This window comes from Eptesicus fuscus, chromosome 7, assembly GCF_027574615.1.
Source record: "Eptesicus fuscus isolate TK198812 chromosome 7, DD_ASM_mEF_20220401, whole genome shotgun sequence".
NCBI classification, from domain to species: Eukaryota; Metazoa; Chordata; class Mammalia; order Chiroptera; family Vespertilionidae; genus Eptesicus; species Eptesicus fuscus.
Window position 1 is genome coordinate 28,873,161 of NC_072479.1, and position 27,685 is coordinate 28,900,845.

General features: G+C 39.0%; 1 protein-coding gene across 1 annotated transcript in view; it reads right to left on the bottom strand.

Annotated features, from left to right (window-relative positions):
* Window positions 1-25,712, bottom strand: part of LRRIQ1 (leucine rich repeats and IQ motif containing 1) — a 248,577-nt gene extending 222,865 nt beyond the window's left edge. The window contains exons 1-7 of the mRNA XM_054718435.1: window positions 25,662-25,712; window positions 25,472-25,583; window positions 16,645-16,736; window positions 14,620-14,734; window positions 13,528-13,751; window positions 8,788-8,862; window positions 4,091-5,725 (exon numbers count right to left, since the gene is read on the bottom strand). Coding sequence (XP_054574410.1) covers window positions 4,091-5,725; window positions 8,788-8,862; window positions 13,528-13,751; window positions 14,620-14,734; window positions 16,645-16,736; window positions 25,472-25,583; window positions 25,662-25,712 — 2,304 coding nt within the window. The remainder of the gene's footprint in view (window positions 1-4,090; window positions 5,726-8,787; window positions 8,863-13,527; window positions 13,752-14,619; window positions 14,735-16,644; window positions 16,737-25,471; window positions 25,584-25,661) is intronic.
* Between the last annotated feature and the right edge of the window lie 1,973 nt (window positions 25,713-27,685).

The following is a 27,685-nucleotide window of genomic DNA, read 5'->3' on the forward strand; positions in this document are numbered from 1 at the left end:
TCATGTATTCATAAAGATATAAAGAAGTGATTAAGTCTATTTCTTGCTTAAGTAGCAAAAGAAACAATCCATATTTTTAAAACTTGGGTGAATAAAAGTTTTTAGCTTCATATCTATTTTAGAAATTTCTCAATTAGTCATAATCTAAATATATGTTCTCCCTAACATATATTTTAGTGAAAATATTTTTTAAGAATGAGGATAAAAACATCCATCCCAACTCAAACAAAAGTGCATACATTTTAGGCAGAAGGAAAGTGATACAGATGGGAGACCTATAATGAAAGTAAGAAAAAAAACAACAAAATAATTGGTAAGAAAGACAAATACTGCTCTAGCCGGTTTGGCTCAGTGGATATAGCGTCAGCCTGCGGACTGAAGGCTCCCAGGTTTAATTCCAGTCAAGGGTGTGTGTATATATACATATTTGGGAGTTCACTCTCAATTATTCTTGAGTTCAACCCAAGGAGTGTCAGTTGCCTATGGTAAATTGAAAATACAAAAGTAACAAAAGCAATGACTATGTTTTACTTTGCAGAACATCTGTTCTGTGCCATATCTCAAATCTATTAAACTTGAAGAAATAATATTGTTTAAAAATTCAGGCTGCAGTGACTGAATGTGAGGTATGATTAGATGATTAAATAAAAGAGAATCTTACTTCACATAAGTTATGTACCATCACACCAGTTTATTATGATTTGCCTTGTATAAGGAAAGTGAGTCATCTGGTCTAAAAGTAAACCATATGCTAAAATGCTGTAAGTTATGCCATGTTATAAAGTCATATCAAAAAATCCTGCCCTGGTTGGTTAGAGTGTCATCCCATGCACTGAAGGGTCGCTCCTGGTCAAGGCACATATCCAGGTTTTGGGTTTAATCCCCAGTCAGGGCACATCTGGATGGATGTTTCTCTCTTCCTAGCTATTTCTCACTCTTTCTACAATCAATGAAAAACATGTCCTCAGGTGAGGACTTAAAAATATATATACATCCTTATATTCAGTGACTTTTTTTCTGGTTGTTATTTAAAGCAAGTTACCACTTTGAGCAAAATACCGAAAAATAAAAGAAAAAATAGTAAAACAGTAAAATTAGGAAAAATTAAAATATATTAGTTGTCAATAATCACCAATCTTCAGTCATATCCTTTTGTGATATTATTGCATAGAGTGGATGGCCCAGCATTTTCAATTTAAGAATTTCTTTGATGAGACCGGCTATTAGGCAGCTCTCAAAAATCAATTTGCCTTTTTTTCAAATACTTGGGATCCACATTTGACAATGACAATTAGAAGCCCTAGACTGTTGTCAACAATCCTATAAAGTAGGTATTGCTCTTCCCAGTTTACAGAAGACAAAATTGCGATTCATAATGGTCCAGTGCCTTGCACAAGGTAACAGAGACAGTAAATAGCAGAAATAAAATTAGAACCCTGATCTTACCTGTTACATCACTTGTTAGTACTTTATTAAATTACTCTCAAATAATTTTATATCAATTTCCTCTTTAATCAATACACTTTTGAAACTGTGAAGTTATTAATAATATGGAGATAAGATGAACATTCAGCTAGATTTATTTATTCATTCTCCCATTCATCCATCCCATAGTCAATTGATCCAAACCACTATTTGCCTGGCAATACGTAAAGAAGTATGGACAAGAAGCAGATCTGATTTGTGGCCTAAAGGCTTAAAGTGAGAGATTAATATAAGCAAAATAAATTCATTACTGACTGAAATTCCAGAAGAGTAAACTTTTCTTTTCTAAAGGTTCTCTCCAGAGGACCTTCCAATTATGGCAATGGGTGCTCAAGATAAGATCAAAGATGGAAAGCTATGAGTTTAGAAAATCAAAGTAATAAAGTGAGCCATAGGTCAGCAGCAGTGGTGAATGAAAACACCATGATAAGCCATCCGCAAGAGTCATTACAAGATGATATTTTACAAGACTTCAATACTGCACATTTACATGTATTTTTCATCCCTATGCTATATATTTTGAGGCTTCAAAGAAAAATTAAATGTTTGAGATAGTTGCTTTGAGTAGTGGTCAGAGGATTTCGGGATCCTTCAGAACACTGCTACTCCAGTTAGTCGACGGACCAGCCCCAACAGCATCACCCAGGGTCCCTGTGAAAACACAGAGCGTTGGGACTGATCACCAGACCTAAGGCATCAGAATCGACCCCAGGCGATCTGTGTACACGTTGCAGTTTGGGATGCTAACTGTACTCTAAGAAGTAAAAGAAAGGGTTACTCCTCACTTTCTGTACGGTGACAAGAGTTCCCAGGAAGGAACTGAGTGGTCAGGAGAAGAAATGCCAAAGAGAAAGAGGTTCACACATTTTAACTTCCTCAGCGCTCTTCTCCTGAACAGAACAGAGACCCACAAGGAAGGAGAGCCTTCCTGTCGCCCTACCTTCAGTTTTACCTTTCAAACAAGTACACCACAGGCATGAAGCTGCTACCCATGCTTAGCCCAGACAGACATTCATGAGGAAGATTAATTTAAATAAAAGAGCTAGTAGCTAATGTCATTACTTCAAAAAGCCTGCAGCAACATCTTTGGGGAAGCAGAAAAAGAATGATTCTAAAGATAATGTAGCCAAAGGTTAAAAACAAACACACACACAGAAGAGCTAATCAGAGATTCTATAAATCTGACGGACATGGCAAATACGTTGCTTAGGAAAGAGAGGACACTTCAAAGTAATGCCTGTTCCTTACACTGTTTTTTATACCCCAAGGATCTCTTTAAATCCCAGTCTTCTCTTCTCAATAATACCCTGAAATTGTATTTACAGTAATTATCAAGATCTGTATTTATCTGCAGGTTATTTGTTTAATAACTTTTTCTCTACCACAATAAGTTCCATAGGAGCAGAGACTGAGTTTTGTATCCATCCCTTTGTTCCAACAGTAAATACTGACTGATCATATTAGATAGATGAATATTTGCTGAGTGAATAATAAAAAATGCATGTATATTAATATGAATGCTTCCTTTCCTAGGCATCTGTCTATATGATGAAACCAATTTTATTAAATACAGGCCCTAATTTCCTTTCCTAGGCATCTGTCTATATGATGAAATTAATTTTATTGAGTTTCAGGCCCTAGCTAAATATATGATTTTTAAAATGATAAGTTCTTTTTTGATATTACACTATTTGAAATATTCTTCCCTGTTTTTCTACACGTGTCAGTTTCTGTCTTAATTTTAATTGAAACTATGGGCTCCATAAACGCAGAAAATTAGTAGCACTTGGTGACAACTATTTTAAATTTCAGGCATATATCCACAATGTTCACATTGCACAAGACTAAATAATGTTTTTACAGAAATTCTAGAGTCTTCTATGGTTATAAGCAGTTCTTTCATGGCAATTTTCAAGTACAGGGAAATTAGTTTCATTCCAAAAGGAGCCACTAGGTGGTGCTGTTGCTCAAGACTAAAGCAAACGCCTGAGTAACAGGAATTTCCTATTGGAATTCAACCCTACATTCCCAGATGCCTCCACTCTTAGAAACTTAATAATGGCGGTAGGGCCCTTAAACACAGGCTTCAACATATAAATAAAAGCTTTTAATAGTGATTCGCTGAGGGAGAAGATGCCCTTAATTTAAATTGAGATCTCAAATGGAGGCAGTATTTCATTAGCAACTTCACTGATTAAGGGGCATAATTTTTTTTTTAATTTTAATTTTTATTGATTTCAGAGAAGAAGGAAGGAGAGAGACACACATCAATGATGAGAGAGAATCACCGATTGGCTGCCTCCTGCCTGCCCACACCGGGGATTGAGCCCACAACCCCGGGCATGTGCCCTTGACTGGAATCGAACCCGGGACCCTTCAGTCCGCAGGCTGACGCTCCATCCACAGAGCCAAACCAGCCAGGGTGAGGGGCATAATTATTGAATATAAAATATGCCTTCCAAAATGGGATACATCTTTAATGCTATCAACAATAAAAAAATATATTAAAAAATAAGATAAATGCCTTCCACTAATATTTTAAAAGTTACAGTTAGAAAACCAATTGCAATTAAATAAGACAATACGTTATAAAATTACAAAATACCTGCTGTAAAGTATTCCATGGGCCACACTGAAGAATTTCTAGTGTATTCAAAGGGGGCATCGTGTTGGCTGGACATTTCACAAGTCTCTTCCTCTTAACAATCTTCTTTTGTTGATTTTGCTTGAAAATGTCTGACCAGGATTTAACAGATTTTATCCAAGCTTGCCTCTTTTCTTCAATAGAAGATAGAAGTGTTGGCTCTGGTACAGAGCAGGTCACAACACTCTCACATTCAGCTCTATTTTCATGACATTTTTCTGGAATTTCTTTAATCTGAGACTTTAGAGAGTTTACTTCTTTAAGAACCAAGGAGTTTGTTGTATTATAGCCATTCAAGTCTTCACAAGGAGCATGTCTACCTAAAACATAATTTTGCTTGTTTATTTTCCTTTCTACATTTATCAGAGCATCACTGCCATCAATAATTACGTCACTATTCAGAGCATTGCCTTTTGGGTTCTCCTTAGTTTCTTCAGATTTTAAATCAATTTCTTTTCCTTGAAGTATTACATTCTCACCTATATATTCACAATGTTCTAATGTTAGTGGTAGTAGTTTTTGTTTCGTTGAAATCACTGAGCTGTCATCCGCTTCATATAATGTTCCATTCTGTTGTGATATTTCTTCTTTTTCTACTTTTTGTGTCTTACTCTGTTGATTATCTTTGATTATTTTCTCTGCCTCATTGTTTTTCACCTCATTAATTTCTTGATTATGTCCTAATATTATTTGGGTTTCTTGTATTATATTCTCATTTATGGCAGCCTTCATGGTTACTTCTTTTTGTATTGGACAGATTAATTCTTGCAGCTGAAACTGTTCTTTCACATGATCCTTTAGATCTGGGTTTTCCAATTCAGTTTTTTGGTCTATGGTTTCATATTTTCCTTCTTGCTTGACCAATTTCTCTGAACATTGTTGTTTTGCCTGGTTTTCATTTTTTCCTTCCATTTTAAATTCTGCCAAAATTGCTTGGTTTGATATAGATTCTTTTAATTGCACTCGTATTGATTCTTTCAGTACAAACTGTTTATCTATAGTCTCTCTCTTACTCATCTTTTCATCTAGCCAAAGGGGAGCAGCTTCCCACTTCTTTGACTTTTCCTCTCCTAGCATTTTGGGTATTTCATCCTTATTCTTTGATTTATCTTCGACAGTTAAATGTGCAGCATTATGGTCCACCTTTTTTAATGCTCTGCTTATTATTAGCTGTTTCCTTCCATCTTCTTTTAATCTTATTTTTTCCTTGTTTAGTAGTTGCTCTTTTTCTTGTCTCAGGATGTTCTTTTTTTCTTCATATTCTTTTTCTCTCTTTTTTCTTTCCTCTTGCATCTGCCTTTGTATTTCTTCTTCTCTCCTTTTTTCCTCCTGTAATCTTTTTTGTATTTCTTCTTCCATCTGTCGTATTTTTGCTTCCTTTTCTTTCCACTCTAGTGCTTTTTTTTTCTTATTTTCTATTTGTTCTTTTATAATTGGGCCATATTTTTGGTAGGCCACAAATGCTCTATATTTAGTTTGAATTTTTACAGCTGCATTATGCTGCATTTTTAATAAACGCATTTTTTCTTTTTCCTGCAGGTCTTTAAATCTTGTTCTTTCTTCTTCCATTTGTAAATGCAAATTCCTAATAAACTCCTAAAATAAAGGTAAATAGTAGTCAGCATAAACTAAATGTGTGATGTTATTGAAATATAATCTAAAAGAGATTAAAAGCAAATACTAAAACTAAAATAATAATAAAGTTACTATATAATTCTCTTAGAAAAACTAATTTTTTAAAGGATATTACTCTTTTAGATATTTAAGAGCTTCTATCAAGTTAGTAATTTGATATTCTAACATTGATGAATTCTTTGAGGATAGAAAGCAAATAAAAATGGCACGGCCAGTGTGGCTCAGTGGATTGGACATTATCCCATGCACCAAGAGGTCACTGGTTCGATTCCCCGTCAGGGCACATGCCTGAATTGTGGGCTTGATCCCCAGTAGGGGGCCTGCAGGAGGCAGCTGATCAATGTTTCTCTCTGATCATCATTTCTATCTCTCTCTTCCTCTCCCTTCCCCTCTCTCTCAAAACAATATATATATGTTTATATATATATTTTGTTTTTTGTTTTTAATGACACAAGAGAAAAAGCAAGAGAAACCACAAGCCAAAATCTGTGTAGGACAAAAGGACTTCAACTTTCTGAGAAGGGAGTTCTGATAAAGGAGACTGCCAGAGCTAGCACAGGGACTGCAGAATGAGCCTAGTCACACATCTTATTCTTGCATAACTATTAAGAACATTGATAAGCATATGTATTGTATTAAATGAGACTATTTGGAGTTAGGTGAGAAAATATCATTGTCACTGGAATTGTAAAACAAAAATAAATAGATCAACAAAATTTAGCAAATATTTGATGAAAACTAACAAAAATTATGTGAGGCAATAAAAACAGTTTAATAAGCAGAAGAACCAATTTCTGAGAAAAGATAGTTATTAAACTAAATAAAAATATAAATAAAAAGTTAGAAAAAACATATTTAAACAGAAGTAAGCTCATTAAAACTAAAATGTAAGTGCTCAAATTAAAAAAAAAAAAAAGGACTCAAACAGAAATAAAAATGGAATGGCTTAACAGCTGACTGCCTAAAGAAAACCTTCTAAAACAGGTGTTTTCCCTAAACAGCATACAAAATAATGATATGAACTATATGACAGCTGTTTAGGTGTAAAGAGGATCAACACAGAAACTCAGATGACTAGTAGAAGTTCCAGAATAAAGAACTGAGAAAGTTTGAAGGGAATAGAAAAATGTTCTCTAAACCAAGAAAATGGCATAAGATAAAGAGCTGAGTTAACACACACACACACACACACACACACACACACACACACACACACACACTACATTCATGTAAATGGTAATAACAGTTCAGAACTCTAAGAAATGTAAGGTTCCTGAAGGCATGGGTTATTTTCTATTGATACATTGCTGTATCTTGAGCACTTAGAGAAGTGTCTGGCAGACATCAAAAAAACAGTAAATATATATGGATGAATGTAAAATTAAACAAATTTGCAATGGAAATATACCTTTAAATTATTAAAACTAAATGGTAATAAATCTGGATTGTAAACCCAAGGAAACAAATTATTCAGTTTTAAAAGCAAAAGTAAAAACATTTTTAAGGATGCAAAGACTGAGAAAAATTTCCATCCAAAAATGTTTCTAGACAAGTATTTTGATACATATTATAGAAAATCAAACAGATCCAGAAAGTAGTTAAGATTAAGGATTCAAACAACACTGATTATCAAAAACCATTAACACTTAGCACTTAATTTTTTTATTTTACTGTCTTCTCCCTTCCATCATTTCACTTAAGAAGACAGCTGTTCCTCTTCCTCTTTTTTATGTAATGTGCTTTTTTTTTTTTCTGGCTGCTTTTAATAATATTTCTCCCTTTGTCTTTAATTTCAATAGTCTGGTGTAATTTTATTTGTATTAATTCTACCTGGGGATCATTAATCATCTTTAAATGTTCAGAATGATTTTTAAAAGATAATTTAAAACCATTTCAACTATTATGTCTTCAGACCCCATTGCTTCTGCTCCATTCTCTTTCTTTCCAAGATTAATATTATAAGTATTTTTATCTTTACACTGTATCACATATTTCTTGTGCTCTTTTCTGCTTTTCCAATTTTTGTCCTTTCTGTGCTTTAAATCAGATATTTTCTACTTCAGGTTCACTAATTCTTTCTCATTGTGTCGAATATACTGTCAAATAGCCACTGAATTTTTAATTTTATATACTGAACTTTTCAACTTTAAAATGTACATTTGATACTTCATTATAGATTCTAATTCTCTTTTCATATTACCTATCTGTTTAACTGTTTTGCTGTTGCATGAGAGCTTTAGCTATTTTAATGGCTCTTCTAACTCCAACATTTGGGTTACTTACAGGAAAGATACTATGGTCATTTTTGTCACTCATATGAATCTGTCTCCTCACAGGCCTAACAAGATTTTTATTTAAAAATGGACAGTAGAGACAATTCTATTATAACATGCAACTGCACCAAATCAACATGTTTATACCTTAAGCTTATGCAATGCTATATGCCAAATATATTTTAATAAAAAAAATAAGGCCAGTAGAAACCTACCTTTTCTGGAATGTATTTATATAAATAAAGAAAATATTTGAAGGAAATACAAAGAAAGCTAACATGTTTAGCTGAATAGCAAGATTATGGAAATTTTTATCTACTTTATCCTTATAATCACTTAAAATAATTTTATATAAAAATAGATAAATAAAAGTTAAAATTTAACATGTCAACAGAATTATTTAAGTGCAAACGGGTTATTTAGTACATTCAACTAACTGTTCAAGAAATGCAATAACTTTTCATAACACTTTTCAATTATAATGAAATGCTCATAATAGTTTGTTTCCTCAAGCCTTAAAAAATTTAGAATTTTTTTATACAGACATATTCGCTCACCAACCAGTTTCTTTTCATTATCAGGACATTCTATTTCAAGAACAGTTTCTAATGATTAATGAATGTTTAAAACTTTAGTAATTTAAATCCTACACAAGCTAGGCAATATTATTTTAAAATGTCCATTTCAGGCATAGTAATTTATTTCAAATGAAAATGACTGTTGCACTCAGTAAAAACAACAAATAGATACCTCATGTTGTTTAAATTTCTCTTTCCACATTTTCTCTTCTTCAAGGAGTTCATCATTCATCTTGGCCTGTTCTTGCTGAACACATGTTAATATTAAAATATTAGATTCAAATGTCAGAAAACATTATGTGCATTACACATGATTCTCAGAACATATATTTGTAAATAATGGTTAAAGCAACTCACTCAATGGTGCTCAGTTATTAGTACTAGGATAACAACTTTAATGTCAACCTAAAGTGTCATATAAATAACACCTAGGGCTCCCATTTTGAACACATAAAGATGTTGGTAACCTGGGAAAGTTGTTTTATTTATTTGAGCATGTTTATTCACATAATAAAGAGCATCAGCTAGAAATAGTGTTGGACAATACCAAAGTGACAAATAATGTTCATAAGATGGGCTTTGCATTACAATGTTTTTCTCTCCACACCATCCCACTTAATTCACACAGTAAATCAGTTCAGTGGCTAATATTTCTTTAAGGGGTAGAAAGAAAAAGAGCAATATCGATATGAGAGAGAAACATTGATCAGTTGCCTACCATGTGGGCCTCAACCTAGGTATGTGCCCTGACTGGGAATTGAACCTGCAACATTTTTGATGTGTAGGATGATGCTCCAACCAACTGAGTCACCTGGCTAGGGTGTGGTTTTCTTTTAATAACATTTTACTAGCACATATTTTGTTAAGGATCTGAAGAATAAACAAAAATAAGCAAAGTATAATTCCTTTTACTCTAAAAATTGACCTTTAATATGGGAACATTCTCACAAGTTCACACATTACTCCAAATTTAGCAGAATAAGTTTATTGAAAGAGAAGATCATATAGAATTATGGTAAGAATAGGTGTTATAATTGGTGGATCGTGAATGGTTTCATGGAGAAGATTGTATTTGAAATTAGTAGGCTTTCAAGAGGTTGGACAGACACTTTAGGCATGTATTAAATGTTTTTGAACTAGAAAAAATGACAAAAGCTCTGTGTTTAGGAAATCATAATGTCACATTAGGTAGAGTTAGAGACAGAAAACCCAGGAGACACCAATATGATCAGTAAGATAGATGTTAGCAAAGTCCATGTGAGAATTAATGAGGGCCTCTGGATAGCGTGGCAGGAGCAAGAACAGATACAAACATATGTGAACATGAAATTGCCACAAATGGCCAACTCATTGGATATAAAGGTAATGGGAAATTTCTTTGAAAATTGTCTTATGTGAGCTATGGGAACTTTGGATGGGATTTACGAATGCAAAAAAAAATCCTCCTGACAGCACTATGGTGGATGAGTCTGTGGAAGATAAAAAGTAGGGAGATCAATTAGAGAACATAATAAACATCCAAAGCTAGACATTAGCACACCCTGAACTATGGAGTAGCAGTAGCTATATGGATGAAAGGATAGATAATACAACTATTTTTTAAAAGAAGAGGATAATAAAAGAGAGGGAAGAGTTAAAAATGGTCCTCATCTTTCTAGCTTGGGCAATGATGATAGTGCAGTTCATCAAAATAAAGAATACCATAGGAGGAACATGATTCAGAAAGAAAGACAATGCACTCAGTTTTAGATACATTAAGTTCTAGGTGTGAGGTATCTGTAGGAGAGTTATGTCATTAGTTTACTTTTTGTTATAAATATAGATTTGGTTCTAAACAGCTAAGGCTATGAATGAGATTGATAAGAAAAGAAGGACAAGGGAATGGTGGGGGGAAGGCCGGGGCTGGGGCGCAGGGGCAGGCTGGGAGAGGACAATGGGGGGGAAAGGGCACATATGTAATACTTTAAATAATAAAGAATTAAAAAAGAGAGAGAGAGAAAGCCTTGGTAGTGTCATATTCAAGAAGAAAGAAAAAAGAAGCTTAAAATGGATATCAAGGAGGAAATTCCAAACATATAAGAAAGAGAATCAAGGCAGTGTGGTCCCACAGAAGTCAAGGGAAAGAGAAATGGCCAACAATCAAATTTTTACTGGCACAAAATATAATAGAGGCCAAAATAAAAACTGAAAATGAGCTTGTGAGTATGGTAACTTAGGAGTCACTGGTTAATTTTGTCAAGAACAGCCTCACTCAGTGGGATGGTGGTAAGTAACTAGCAAGTTTACAACTGAACAAGACAAAGAAATGGATATAGCAAAAATACCACTCTTTTAAGAAGCTGGACTGTGGCCTAGCCTGTGTGGATCAGTTGGTTGAGTGTCATCCCATGTTCAATTCCCAGTCAGGACACATGCCCAGGTTGCAATTTCGGGGTGTGTGTGTGAGTCAACACATCCATGTTCCTCCCTCACACAGATGTTTCTCTCCCTCCCTCCTTCCCTCTTCCTTCCTCTCTCCTAAAAATCAATAAAAACATATATATATTTAAAGAAGCTAATTATGATCAGTAGAGCTAAAGAGCTTGATAAAATGAGATATTATAAACAAAGGCAATTTCATGGTTTCCCCTTTGTTTTGTTTCTAGGATGGAGAAAACTGAACATGTTTATAAAGAGTAAGAAAGGAGGAAGTTGAAAGGGGTGTTTTGAATATAACAAAAAGCAGGGGTAAACTGGAAAATGAAAAAGCAGAGGAGAAAAAGCTAACCTTCAGTAGAAGAGAAAACACTTGTTACTGAGATACTAATACAGAAGCAAAGGCAAAAGAAAAGGTGAGTACAGAGATTGATACTAAATAGATATTCGATTAGGAAGAAGAAGAAGCTTGTAATTAATGCAAACATGTTATGTGATCATATGCTGATAATAAGGAGAGAGCAATTGGGTGGAACTCATGGAAAAAGGTTTACAATAGCAGTTTTGAGGAGAAAAGGACATTAACAAGGAGTACAGAAAAAAACTACTAAAAGAAAGTAAATCACGTATTTAAAACCCATCATTATAAAATTATGGAATGGCCTCACCGGAAATTTTAAGCCTCAAGGTATAACAAAGCACATATTTAGGAATTCACTAAACCTACTAATGTCATTTTTAAAATCATAATTTTATGATAGGAATAATCATATTTATCTGATTTGTGGAAAGAAAATATAACTAAAGGAAAGCTAAAAATTTAGTTTGTTAGAAAAAAAAAAATCTGACCAAAGTGGTTCTACAATATTACAATTACTTTAACTTATTTATTTTCTATACTAGTGACCCAGTGCACAAAATTCGTGCACATTAAAGGGGGATTAATTAGAGGAAATAATTTAATATTGCTATTTGCCCTTTCTCTATAATAGAAGTGTCAGAGATGAAAGAAAATTAGTAAAATGTATATGAAAACTTTCCTCCTGTCAGAGTCTGGGGCGCACCACAGGACCCAGAGTTAAGTCCCGCCCACCCACATACACCTCAAAATTGTGTGAGACCAAGACCCAGCCGACTCCCCCACCATTGGGCTAGGTCCAGACCCAGCCAGTCCCACCCTTTTCAAGCCCTGCCGGGCAGGGGGCATAGCCTCAGGTCCCTCGTCAAGCCCCGCTGGGCGGGGGGTGCGGCCTGAGTTCCCCCAACCCAGCACTGGAGGTGCACCTTGAGGTCCCCCGTCAAGCCCCGCTTGGTGGGGGGCATGGCCTGAGGTCCCCTGGCCTGGCGCTGGGGTGGGGGAGGCAGCCTGAGGTCCCCTAGCCCAGCACCAGGATGGGAAGCACACCTTGAGGTCCCCTGTCAAGCCCTGCCGGGCGGGGGGGGGGGGGCCTCAGGTCCCCTGGCCTGGCGCTGGGGTGGGGGAGCAGCCTGAGGTCCCCTGGCCCAGCACCAGGATGGGAAGCACACCTTGAGGTCCCCTGTCAAGCCCTGCCGGGTGGGGGACACAGCCTGAGGTCTCCTGTCAAGCCCCATGGGAGCGGGGGAGGGTGTAGCCTCAGGTCCCCTCGTTAAGGCTCCTTATGGGAACTTGGCCTCAGCTGTGGATGCAGCCATCTTTGTGATGGAGTGATGGTAAATTAACATATTAACTCTTTATTAGATAGAATAAGCAGGAAATGTAGTGCACTCAACATGGAAGGCTAGCATACCCTGAACTGCCTAGACGACCACATGGTAATTTCTCTATTTGAAACATTCAAATCTAGCAATTTCTATGTAACATGTAAATCAACTTTAGTGATGTTAGGCAGAGAAGTCTGTCCAGCCTGATATCGAGAGATTCTAAGGATCATGATAGCCCACAATCAGGGTCCTAAAAATCCACCAGTTTCTTAATATGCCACTACAGTGACCTCAGGGTGTAGACCTCCTGATGTGGGGTTAGAGAAAACTGAAATAATTACAACACAAAAGTCTTCCATACAAAAAATGTCTAGTCCAAGGAATTAGTTCAATTATAGAGATGAAGTACAAAGCATCATTTACTTGGTTGAACCTCTTCAACCAAATATGTTTTACTTAATTGCTATATATCAGACCACATAGCAAGGGCACTGTATGATCAACAAAATTCTTTTATATTTTCCTATAATTAGAAGGGTATAAAAAAGCAACAGTTTGTGCTATAAATGTCATCCTTTCTAGGACTATCTTTGAAACTTCAAAGACCTTAGTGGCTCCCATGATCCAAAGCAGTATCTGAAATTCCAATAAATTTCAATAAAAACTAATTAAGGAAACCATATTAAATATTATGAACCAGTTAATTGCCTCTATTATCAGGAGTAATTAAAAGTCAATCCACACTATACTCCAAAACAGATATACTCTTCATAAGTAGCTGCTAATTTCAAAAAGAAATATGAAAAACAAAAACCTTTTGAATATTCTCTAATTTCTTCTTTTCAACTTCAAACTGTTTCAACCAGCAATGTCTCTTTTCTTCTTCTTCTTGAAACTGCTTTTCTTCTCTATCCCTCTGAGCTTTGAGAGTTTCTTTCTCTTGGTCTTCTAGTTCTTTCTGTTTATCTTGCCAAGCCTCAAAAGATTGCCTACATCTTTCTTCTACTTCACAGTATCCAAAATTTATTTCACCATCATCTGCAGTCATAAAGAGAAATAATATTATTTTAAGATCAAAACTGTCGATAGTGATCCATTGTGAAGTACAAAAGTAATTTTGAAAAGAAGAAATAATTTCAACATATTACGAAAGAAAAAGTGATAAAATAAAAATCCTATATAATAAAAGGCTAATATGCAAATTGACCGAACGGCAGAATGACTGGTCTCTATGCAGGAGCTGACCCCTGGTGGTCAGTGCGCTCCCACAAGGGGAGCGCCGCTCAGCCAAAAGCCGGGCTCACGGCTGGTGAGTGCAGTGGTGGTAGCAGAATCTTCTCCTGCCTCCATAGCAGCACTAAGGATGTCCAACTACCAGCTTAGGTCCGCTCCCCCTGGGGGCGGGCCTAAGTCATCAGTCAGACATCCCCCAGGGCTCCCAGACTGCAAGAGGGTGCATGCCCAGTTGAGGGAATCCCCTGAGTGCACGAATTTCATACTCTGGACCTCTAGTAAAAAAATATAGTCTTAAATATACATGGAAATTCCACTGCGGTCAACAAAGAAAACACATAACTTGCTTTAAACTACTCAACAAAACTTAATCTAAAATTATAGTGTGTGTGTGTGTGTGTGTGTGTGTGCTTCTGGGTAGTTATTGTATTATTAAGAAATTCAAGGCTGGGTATGTTTATTGCAAGCTATATATGTAGAAAAATTATAAATATATTTCAATCAAGGTACTTTAGGAAGCATAAACGAAACTATGAGAGTATGTAATTAAATAAGCATGGTGAAAGTATTATATATGATTGTATTTTCCTAATTGTCAAAAGAAAAAACTACATTTCCTAAGATAACTATAATCAGATAAAAATTATCAAAAATATTACTGAGTTTTGTCAACCTAGCAAAATATGTTCATCCACATCTTCATAAGGACCAGGCTCTGGAACAGAATTAGGACGGTCACAGTGGGTTTTACTTCTCAGAAATTCTTCTTTTTCTATTTCAGATAATATCTAAGAGGTTAAAAGAATACCAGTGATTAAAAAGAACCAAAATAGAGCATCAAGCTATCAGTATAATAATATAGAAATTATGTCTATACACATAGCTACACCTTTTTTTAAAACTTTATTTTTTGAAAGTATTACAAATATCCCCTTTCCCTCCCCTGCCCTGCCCACTGATCCCCTCCATCCCACTCCCGCCCTCTCCCCAGACTGTCCCCACAGTATTTTTTGCCCATCGGCTATGCATGTATACATATAAGTTCTTTGTTTAATCTCTTCCCATCTCCCTCCCCCCGCCCTTCTGAAATATGTCAGTCTGTTGCATGTTTCAATGTCTCTGGATCTGTTTTATTCATCAGTTTATTTTCTTCATTTGATTCTACAAATAAGTGAGATTATGTGATACTTGTCTTTCTCTGACTCACTTATTTCGCTTTAGTATAATACTCTCCAGGTCCCTCCATGTTGCCTCAAAGGGTAAGAGATCCTTCTTTTTTACTGCTGCACAGTGTTCAGTGGTGTAATTGTACCACAGCCTTTTTATCCATTCATCTCCTGATGGGCACTTGGGCTGTTTCCAGGTCTTATCTCTTGCAAATTATGCTGCTTTGAACATAAGGGTGCATATATTCTTTCTGATTGGTGTTTTGGGATTCTTAGAATATATTCCTAGAAGTGGGATCACTGGATCAAATGAGAGTTCCATTTTTAATTTTTTGAGGAAAATCCTCACTGTTTTCCACAGTGGCTGCACCAGTCTGCATTCCCACTTGCAGGGAACCAGGGTTCCCTTTTCTCCTCATCCTCACCAGCATTTGTTGTTTGTTGATTTATAGCTATAACTTTACTTACTTCAAACCCTTCTCAAATACAATTCTAAAGCACATTTATAACTATTATCTTCATGGTGAATAATAATGTTTTTCCCATGCAAGCTGACTGTATTTTAACTTTATGATTTTTAGAACTCTAGTCACTCTATAATATTAATCCACAGCAATTTCCTAAACTGCTTGATAATCATTTTAAAATATTTTTACTAATATTTGTTTACCTCCTAATACATTTCTATCTTTCTTACCTGTAGTGGTTTTTCACATATACAAATTTCTGATCTATTCAATATGTTTAAAAACCAGGAAAATTACCTACTTTAATATGAATTATACATAAGACATAATTCTGATGAATACTTTTCTATAATTAGATTCAATCAGACTCCAGATAGAAATAAAAAGATTATCTATTCCAATGAAATACCAGTATGATAATTCTAAGTTAATATTTCAAGTTTTAGTGTTATCAAAACAGCAAGTAAGAAAATACATACAATTTCCATATTATTTTAAACATCTTATGGAGAATAGAGTTAGATAAAATGAGAGTTTAAAAAAATGAATCCAAGATATTGAAACTGTAGAATAGATTTGTGGGAGTTTTAACCCAACATACTAACTCTCCTTTACTCTTATATATTAGGAGTATTCAATTATATCTTTAAAGAAAACCTAACATAAGATGTTCTAAGTTGAAAGTTTCTATACAGTATTTAAAATCTCTGCTGGAACACATTACATTCCTAAGCAAGGCAATAAACACTAGAGCATATTCATTTTTTGGGGTCAGAGTTTTGGGAGGGGGGGGAATGCAATATCATTCTACTCTTTTATCTACATACAGATAAAATTCCCAAGTAGTGATGTTTCATTTTTTTTTTTCAAATTTCTATTTCTTATATTTTTAAATATTTAAATTTGAGTGGTTTTATTTTATATGCCAAGGAAAATATAAAACTAAAAATGATTTGCTTAAAAACTATTTAATTTTTAAATCAGTGAACTTTAAACCAGTGAATATCATCTGGCGTAAGAGGGAAGGTAATAATGAGTAATTTTAGTTAAATGTTGAACATATACCTTCATTAATTGATCTGAGTTTTCTTTATATTCAGGTGATAATTCTACCCTTAAGCGCATATGATTATTAGAAACTGCTCCATAAGTGTAGCCTAGAGAAAGAAAAAATATTATAACTTTAAATATTAGAGTAAGGAACAACATATTAAAATTTCAAACCTTCCAACATCCTTTAATCTCAAATTCTATCATAGCATATTATTGATCAGTAACTCAAAACAACAGAAAAACAACAAAGAATAAAGAACAGAGGAAATCTGTAATTTTTACTCTAAAATGTAACAAATTTTTATATCACTAATTTGGTATCCTCTTTTATATTCTAGACTAAAGTTTATTCTCCACATACACACAATAATATTTTGTTTGATATTGTAATGACATCTTGATTAGAAGTCAACAAAAGTTTAACTCTACCTGCTACAACTAGCAATATAATTTTACACAAGATTTTGAAACCACTTTAATAAAAGTATTAGTTTGAAAGATTATAATTACTAACACGTGAATGAAGTAAACTTTCTTGAGTTTATGAGTTTTTGTTTTATTTTATTAAGTCTTTGTATTATCTGTGTAGATGTAGTTATGTTTCTTTTCCTTATTCATTTAATGTGTTAGATCATGGTAATGTTTCTTGACAGTAAACTATTTTTTAAGTTAATCATTCTGCTGGTTAACTTTCCATTCACAACTATTTTGTCAGATACAGATTTTCGTCTTCAACAACTATGCACAATCTTTCTGGCATGTTTTCCTGTGTGAGGGACTGTAGAGCAAAAAATAACATTCTCCAGATCCCCTTTAAGCTAGGTTTCTAAGGGTGACTTACATTCTATCAATTGATATATTTGTGTAATTATTTATTTTTATAAAAATATTATGTGTGAAGAGAGGCAGAGAGCTATATTTTAACATTTTTTTGACCCAACCATGATAGATAGAAGGAGCTTTGGTTTGGAGACAGGAGTGCACAGTAGATAACAAATGTCTCTGACTTTCTTAATTATATCAGATAGCAAGTTCCTGCAGCAGACAGGTTCTGCAATGTATGTGTGTGTGTGTGTGTGTGTGTGTGTGTGTGTGTGTGTGTGTGTGTGTGTATTTTGTACACATTGGATATTCAGTCTACAGTCTGTTTCTTAAGTTCTACTAACAATCTGTTACTTATTGTTGTAACAAATCTCCAAAGATTCTTCTCCCACATTTCCTGGTATGCACACCCTGCATAGATCCTCTTGCACAGAAGCTAGACTAACCCTGTGTAACCATCAGGACTGGTAGGAATGATGCTGCATGATCTGAGAATAGGTCATACAGAAACCCTACAAGGTCCCACCTTAGTCTCCTGGTATTTTGTTCATGATATGGTACTTCCCACCATGCAGGTGCCATGCAGGCCATGGGGACAAAACACATGCAGGTGCCTCCTGCTGACAGCACCAAGTGAACGCCCAGCCAATAATCAGGATCAACTGCCAGGCATTTGAGTGAGCCATCTTGGAATTAAAATCCAGAAAAGATTTCAGGTGACTGCAGCCTTACTCAACATCTGACGCCAAATGCATAAGATACCCAAGCAAGAACTGCTTGGCTAACCCCAGACAACCGACAGAATCATAAAAGATAATAACAAATTGTTATTTTAAATGACCAAGTTTGTTTTGCAGTAATAACCAGAACATTTACTCTACCCATAAAAACAAACACACAAACAAATACCCTCAATGGCTTCTGATGTCTACAACTGGGAGCCCTAATCAATACATCTATCTTCATAAATTGAGTTAGACTCTGGCTTCTATTGCATGTGTTACAACTATACAATTGTATTTTTTAAATATGTACCTTTTTATAACTAAATTAGTATATAGCCTATAAATTTTTGCTCCTGGATGGTTTGTAATAATTCTATTGCAAAATTATTTCTAGTTTCTAAAGACATTTGAAAAGAAATCCATTTCCACCATCTTGCCAGATTATTGATGTAATAATATTTCTATTTTTTATCAATAAATTTTGATAATTTTAATTTTCTTGGAAAATTATTCTATTCATTGAAACTATTAAATCTATTGACTAGAGCTGTATAGGAGATCCTCTCATAATGTTCTAAACCACTGCCATAATTGTAGTTATATAAACTTTCATATAACTAGTCTACACTAATAAAAGAGAAACATGCAAATTAACCATCACTCCGCTATGCCCACCAGCCAATCAGGAGGGAATATACAAATTAGAAGGAGAAAGATGGCAGCTGCCCAGCTGCTCCAAGCACGGAGTGGCCGGGTGGGGCAGGATGCCTGCTATGAGAGGGAGGGCGGGGAGGCGAAGGGATCTACAGGAGCAACCGGCCGCAGTGAAGACGAAGACTGCAGACTCCGGAGTCTGCAGTGAAGACGAAGATGGCAGACTCTGGCCGGAGTCTGCAGCGAAGACAAAGATGGCAGACTCCAGCCGGAGTCTACAGCAAAGACGAAGATGGCAGACTCTAGCCAGATCCTGCAGCAAAGACAAAGAAGGCAGACTCTAGCCGGAGTCTGCAGCAAAGGTGGCAGACTCCGGCCAGAGTGAAGGACTGAGTCCCAGGTGCCGGAGGAAAACCGGTGCTGGAAGCCAAGGGAAGGAAGGCCTATTGCACGAATCTCTTTGTGCAACAGGCCTCTAGTTTTCTATAATTGTTACCTTTGGCTTTTTTCACAATTAAGCTATATAATTGGTAATATACTTTTATTTTCATTGTGTAAACCTTAGTAAAAATAAATTATCATACCATTAAAATCCCTCAAAACTCAACTATAAATAATCACTGCCAAAATTTGAAGCATCTATAGTATATAGCAAGTCTTTACATATCTATTCATACAGATGCTCAGGACAAAAATCTTGGAGCCATTTTTTTCTCTTTCTTTCACACCAATCCATCAATAGATCCTTTTGGTTCTTCTACCATAAATATGGTTTCTAGAATATGACTGTTTTTATCATTTGTACTCAAACTAGAGGCCCGGCGCACAACATTCGTGCACTGGAGGGGTTTGTCCCTCAGCCTGGCCGGCACCTTCTCACAGTCTAGGACCCCACAGGGGATGTCTGCCTGCCAGCTTAGGCCCAATCCCTAAGCCGGCAGTCAGACATCCCTCTCACAGTCCAGGGCTCTCGTAGTCCAGGACCCATCACTCCTTACTGCCCGCCTGCAGCAGAGGCGGGAGGGGCTTGAGCCACCGCCACTGCGCTTGCCAGCCATGAGTCTGGCTTCTGGCTGAGTGGAGCACACTGACCACCAGGGGGCAGGTCCTGTGTGAGCATCTTCCCCCTGGTGATCAGTGCATGTCATAGAGATCGGTTGTTCCACTGTTTGGTCGATTTGCATATTAGCCTTTTATTATATAGGAATAGAAGCCCAGTGCATGAAAATTCGTGCACTGTGGGGGTGGGGGGTTCCTCAGCCCGGCCTGTGCCCTCTCATAGTCCAGGAGTCCTCAGGGGATGTTCTACTGACATCTGTGGGAGGTGACCGGACAGGCTGATCAGGGGATGGTGCCGGCCCCCCCCCCCATCGCCCCTCTGTGACCGCTGGTTGCTGCCCCCTCCACCATCACCGTTCCCTCCCTCTGCCTGCTGGCACATGTTTTGGCTGGCCTGGTGCCACATGCATGCCCCTGCCTACTGGTCGTTCTGCTGTTCGGTCGATTTGCATATTATACTTTTATTATATAGGATTACTCTCATCTCTAACTATTGTAATAGTCCACCATGATTTATAAGAGCCCTATATGATTTGACCCTAGTATTCTTAGACATAGTCACAAAGGCTTACTGTTCTTCAAATATATTAAGCCCACTCAGTGTGTCTTGGCATTTACAATTCCTTCTTTCTGGAACATCAGCTCTCTAGATATCCTCATGGTTCATCTTCTCATTCATTAACACATTCATGTGGCTTACCTTCTCAGTCATTGCTTAAATAGCACCTCCCCAGAGGGGCCTTCCATAACTACCCTATCTAAAATAGCAACCTCCAAACTCTATCGCTTTATTTTGAATTTGTTTTTCTTTCATAGCATTTATCTGTACTGGAACATTACATATTTATTTATTTGTTTATTATCTGTCTGTCTACACTGGAACATTAGAACAGTAGAGTAGAAGCTTTGCCTATTCTGTTCTCTGCTGTATTCTCAGTGGATAGAACAGATATTTTCACACAGTAATATCTGTTGATGAGTATCTGTGAATATCCACATTGTGACTTATGCTATTATTTGCATAAATTACATTAAATTTTATAACAATTTAAATAATATATCATAAATATTTATGTCATTAAATATCTGTCTAATACCTTTTTTAATGGGTGTATTATTGAACACACCAACCTCCTGTTGAACATTTAGATGGTTGCAATTTGTAATTATAAATAAAGCCATGATTAATTCTAATTAAATCTTTTATTATTTAACTAGGGGCCCAGTGCACGAAATTCGTGCACAGGGGGTGTGTCCCTCAGCCCAGCCTGCACCCTCTCCAATCTGGGACCCCTCGAGGAATGTCCGACTGCCCATTTAGGCCCAATCCTACCATGGGCAGTCAGATATCCCTCTCACAATCCAGGACTGCTGGCTCCCAACTGCTCGCCTGCTTGCCTTCCTGATTGCCCCTAACCACTTCTGCCTGCCAGCCTGATCACCCCCTAACCACTCCCCTGCCAGCCTGATTGATGCATAACTGCTCCCCTGCCAGCCTGGTCACCCCTAACTGCCCTCCCCTGCAGGCTTGATCACCCCCAACTGCCATCCCTTGCAGGCCAGGTCCCTCCCAACTGCCCTCCCCTGCTGGCCACCTTGTGGTGGCCATCTTGTGTCCACATGGGGGCAGCCATCTTTGACCACATGGGGGCAGCCATCCTGTGTGTTGGAGTGACGGTCAATTTGCATATTACTCTGTTATTAGATAAGACTAGAGGCCCGGTGCACGAAATTCGTGCACGGCAGGGAGGGGAGGTAGCGGGGGGTGTTGTCCCTCAGCCCAGCCTGCAGTCTCTCCAATCTGGGACCCCTCAAGGGACCTTCATTTTTTCCTTCAAGATTGTGGTGGAAAAACCCTAGATTACCTTCTTGGATTCTTATAACCCAAATTACCAAGAACACTACAATTGGTGGCCTACAGGAAGCTTAGCCAATGAGTTGTCAGAAAAGGTATTTACTCTCAAAATGGTTTGGCTCAGTGGATAGACCGTGGGCCTGCAGACTGAAGGGTCCCAGGTTTGATTCCTGTTAAGGGCATGTACCTTGGTTGGAGGCATATCCCCAGTGGGGAGTGTGCAGGAGGCAGCTAATGGATGTTTCTCTCTCATTGATATTTCTGACTGTCTATCCCTCTCCCCTCTTCTCTGTTAAAAAAAAAAAAAAAATCAATAAATTTTTTTTTTTAAAAGGTGTATCCTCTGCAGCTCATGCAGCCCCTGAGTTGTGTCCACTGGGCTAGGGGCGTGTCCCTGCCACCTGGTGGTGACTGCCGGGGTCTCCGCACACCCCAGAGGCCAGCAGCCATCCCCCTGTGGAGGGCACTAGGCTTGGGGCATGGACACAATTTGCCACTTGGTGCTGGAGCTTGGAAAGCCTCTAGGTCGGGGTGGGAACATCCCCGTCTCCAAATGCCCCAAGGCCAGAAGCCAGCCCCACCATGGGCCCCAGGCTCGAGGCTAGCAGGGACCCTGGGCAGCACGCAGCGGTGGCCACCAGGGTCTCAGCAAACCCAGGAGGCCAGCAGCAGCCCCTGGTCCTGGGCCCCTGGCTGGGGGCGTGGCCCCAAACCGCTGCTTTGTGCAGGAGCCTTTGCAAGCGGCTTGGGGAGGCCAGCAGCCAACCTTGACCATGGGCCTCAGGCTTGGGGCTTGCAGGGACCACGGGCAGCACACAGCAGTGGCCGCCAGGGTCTCGGCACACCCCAGAGGCCAGCGGCAGCCCTCGGTCCTGGGCGCCTGGCAGGGGGCGTGGCCCCAAACCGCTTGCAACGGCTCCTGCACAAAGCAGTGGTTTGGGGCCACGCCCCCAGCCAGGCGCTCAAGCTGGGGGCTTGCAGGGACCCCGGGCAGCACACAGCGGTGGCCGCCAGGGTCTTGGCACACCCCAGAGGCCAGCGGCAGCCCCCGGTCCTGGGCAACTGGTTGGGGCATGGCCCCAAACCGCTTGCAAAAGCTCTTGCACAAAGCAGCGGTTTGCGGTCAGGCCCCCAGCCAGGCGCTCAGGCTGGGAGCTTGCAGGGACCCCCGGCAGCACACAGCAGTGGCCGCCAGGGTCTCGGCACACCCCAGAGGCCAGCGGCAGCCCCCGGTCCTGGGCGCCTGGCAGGGGGCGTGGCCCCAAACCGCCACTTTGTGTAGGAGCCTTTGCAAGCCGCTGGGGGTGGGGTGGAACATCCGCCCGCCACATTGCTTGGCGCCTACACCCATAGGCTCTGAGTGGCCAGGGGGCATTCTGGGACCCCTGCCGCTCAGGACCTAAGCACGGGCCTACAGGCTAGGAGTGGCCTGGGTCTGGAGGATGTTTCCTGGACCCAGGCCACTCAGCGCCTGGATATGCAAATTAACCGCCATCTTGTTCGCTCTGATTGGCTGTGGGCATAGCAGAGGTGCTGTCAATTTGCATGTTTCTCTATTATAAGGTAGGATTATTCTTAGAATAATTCCCAGGAGTAAATCTGATGAGTTGAAGAAAATAAACATTGTTAGGCTTTTTATATAAATTATATTTTTCTCCAAAAAGATATATAAACTGACTAGAGGCCTGGTTCACGAAATTCGTGCACGGGATGGTGTCCCTCAGCCCAGTCTGCACCCTCTCTAATCTGGAACCCCTTGAGGGATGTCCAACCGCCCGTTTAGGCTCGATCCTGGTAGGATCGGGCCTAAAAGCAGTCGGACATCCCTCTCACAATCTAAGACTGCTGGCTCCCAACCACTCACCTGCATGCCTGCCTGATTGCCCCTAACCACTTCTGCCTGCCAGCTTGATCACCCCCTAACCAATCCCCTGCCAGCCTGATTGATGCCTAACTGCCCTCCCCTGCTGGCCTGGTCACCCCTAACTGCCCTCCCTTGCCAGCCTGGTTGCCCCTAACTGCCTTCCACTGCAGGCCTGGTCACCCCAACTGCCCTCCCCTGCAGGCCTAGTCACCCCCAACTGCCCTCCCCTGCAGGCCGGGTCACCCCCAACTGCCCTCCCCTGCTGGCCTGGTCACCCCTAACTGCCCTCCCTTGCCAGCTTGGTATCCCCCAACTGCCCTCCTCTGCAGTCCTGGTCACTCCCAGCTGCCCTCCCCAGCAGGCCTGGGTCCCCCAACTGTCCTCCCCTGCAGGCCTGGTCCCCCCAACTGCTCTCCTCTGCTGACCTGGTCTCCCTCAACTGCCCTCCTCTGCTGGCGTGGTCACCCCTAACTGCCTTCCCTGTTTGCCTGATTGCCCACAACTGCCCTCCCCTGTAGGCCTGGTCCCCCCCAACTGCCTTCCCCTGCAGGCCTGGGTCCCCCCAACTGTCCTCCACTGCAGACCTGGTCCCCCCCAACTGCCCTCCCCTGCAGTCCTGGTCCCCCCGCAACTCCCCTCCCCTGCTGACCTGGTCTCCCCCAACTGCCCTCCTCTGCCAGCCCAGTCACCCCTAACTGCCCTCCCTGCTTGCCTGATTGCCCACAACTGCCCTCCCTTGAAGGCCTGGTCCCCCCCAACTGCCCTCCCCTGCAGGCCTGGGTACCCGCAACTGCCCTCCCTTGTTGGCCTGGTCTCCGCCAACTGCCCTTCTCCGCTGGCCTGGTCACCCCTAACTTCCCACAACTGCCCTCCCATGCAGGCCATCTTGTGTCCACATGGGGGCAGCCATCTTTGGCCACATGGGGGCAGCCATCTTGTGTCTTGGAGTGATTGTCAATTTACATATTACTCTTTTATTAGATAGGACTAGAGGCCCAGTGCATGAAAAATCATGCACTGGAGGGGGTCCCTCAGCCTGGCCTTCTTCCTCTCACAGTCCGGGAGCCCTCAGGGGTGGGAGGCAACCCAGCAATCAGGGTAAGGTGATGCCCCCATCATACCTCTGCTGCTGCCACTGCCTGCAGCGCAAGCCTCGGCTGGTCCTGGTTACCTGAGCCTTGGACAGCCATAGTTACCTGAGCCTTGGGCGGCACTGGGAGGCTGGGCAGCTGCCATCTGAAGCTTGCCTGCACCTCGGGTAGGCCCTGGGCAGCTGGACAGCCAACATCCAAGGCTTGCCTGCGCCTCAGGCCAGCCCTGGGTGGCTATGGGCTGAGGGGACTGGGGGTCTCTGGAGGCAGGTGCATGGAGAGGCCGGGCCTCGGGGTGGGCCTGGCCTTGCCACATGCCTGCCACCCTGGCAGGGCTGAGAGGACTGGGCTCCACCATCTTTGAGGGTATGGCAGTCAATTAGCATATTCCCTCTTTATTGGCTGTGGGCGCCGCCATCTTTGTGACACTGCGAGGGTCAATTAGCATATTCCCTCTTTATTAGATAGGATACTTTTAAAATAGTCCCATGATTAGTTTTCTTTAATGTAAAGTAATAGAATGCCTGGTTTTAATTAAGGCTGGTTAAACAAATATTCGTGATTAGTATTTATTGGAGATATAGGAAGGTTAGTAAGAAAAACAAATGAACTAAATTGAACAGTCCAATATACTATAGGTATTATACTAGAGATTAAATATATGAATAAAATAAGAGATACATACTTTAAGCAGTTTAATTTTCTACATTTTAGGTTAATTATTCTCACAAAAAAATTTATCTGTCAAGCAGATAAAAACTGTACTTACTTAAAACATCAGTATCTTCTAAGTCCTGAAGAATGAGCTCTTCAGCAGTTTTACTCTTATTCTTTATGATGTTAATACAGTGAAGAACTGACTCTGGTAATTCAACTAAGTCCTGAAAATTTCAATAATGAAAGAAAGTATAAAATTTTTCATTAAAACTATGTATCAAATATCCCCTCCTTCATTTCACATCAAAAATGTGAGAAAATGCATAGATGAGGTAAAAGGCTATAAAGAGCATAATTCACCTCACACCTGTCAGAATGGCTACTATCAATAAATCAACAAATAACAAGCACTGGTGAGGATGTGGAGAAAAGGGAACCCTCATGCACTGCTGGTGGGAATGCAGACTGGTGCAGCCACTATGGAGAACAGTATGGCGTTTCCTCAAAAAGTTAAAAATGGTACTGCTTTTTGACCCAGTGATCCCATTTCTGGGAATATATCCTAAGAATCCCAAAACACCAAACAGAAAGGATATACGCATCCCTGTTTATAGCAGCATTATTTACAATAGCCAAGATTTGGAAACAGCCCAAGTGCCCATCAGTAGATGAGTGGATAAAAATCTGTGGTATATTTACACAATGAAATACTATGTTGCTCTAATAAAGGAGGAACTTTTACCCTTTGTGACAGAATGGATGGACCTGGAGAGTATTTTATAAGCAATATAATCCAGTCAGAGAAAGACAAATACCATATTATCTTACTAATATGTGGAATCTAATGAATAAAATAAACTGATGTACAAATTGGAACCAGAAGCTTGGATACGTGGGACAGACTGGATGGTGTCCAAGGGGCGCGGGGGAGGGTGACCGGATAAAGAAGGTGAAGACTTTAGTTGAAGAACATGTATACCCTATGGACACTGACAATACTGTGGTGACGCCCAAGGGAGCAGGAAACGGGGGAGGGGGAAAGGGGGAAGGGGAACACCTGCAAACATTAAAATGTTTTAATAAAAAAAAAACTGCAAAAAAAGGGCATATTTCAAACAAATATATATGGTGAAAAATTGCTTTTCATTTTCAGGTGTTATGAATTATATCTATGATTCTGTTGAATTTCATAATCACATGAATAATATCAGGATATTTTGTTTCATTTAAATTAGCTGTGGCTAAAAAGACATAATAAAGTAAAAATATTAAATTTTCTCAAATATTATATGTAGGTTATTGAAATCCTAATTAAAACTTAAAATATAGTTATTTTTTGAAACTTGGCGAGTGAGTTTTGTGGTTTTTAAAAAAAACTTAGTTGAGAAGATTTTGAAATTGCAAAACATAAAATTGGACTCATTTGAAATTGAAAAATATAAAACTGTAATATGGTAAAAATTAACAGAGTAATGGAAAATATTAGATAATCTTGGATAGATCATATGTAAAACACTAAATGTATAAAAGGATATAATAAGTCAATAGAGAAAAGTTGTATTATTCAACAAGTGATACTAGGAACATTAGCTAAGTATGTTCAAGAAAATTCCAAATTAGATCTTCATTTTATAACATAAATTTCCATTGGATTAAGAGTTTTGATGTAAAAAAAGGAATCATAAGCAATGTTTAAAGCATATAAACATTGGGAGAAATACACAAGTGAAAAGATAACATATTTGATTCAAAAAAAATAATTACCTCTATAGATCTAAGGTTTTCACATAAAGTTTGCTTCCATCCATATATATTCATATTAGAATGTTCATGATTAATGTTAAAAAGCAGGAAACATATATCTATAATAATAAAAGCGTAATATCCTAATTAGACCGGGCGTCCTTCCGGGACGAAGCCAGGGTTGCAGCCTCCACCGCTGCGAGGGAGGGATCCAGGCAGCTGGCTGGGAAGGCGTACTCTTGCACGAATTTCATGCATCAGGCCTCTAGTATATACATAACATGGTATAATCCCAATTTTACCAAAAAAAAATACATATATAGAATGTGGATTTACAAGGTGATTTCTATCTTCAACAAACTTTTATATTTAAATATCTATCAATTTACACTGTTTAAAGATGATCCTAAGGTTAAACATGAGATAAATACACAAAACATATTGAGAAAGTAAAATATCTCCAGAAAAGTTTACTCCAATTAAAGGACTCAAAAGTCCAAAACTTAACACTTACAGCATCACTCCCATCACTCTGGGTTTCTGAGTTTGAATCACTATCTACATCATCTTTTTCCAAAGAAGA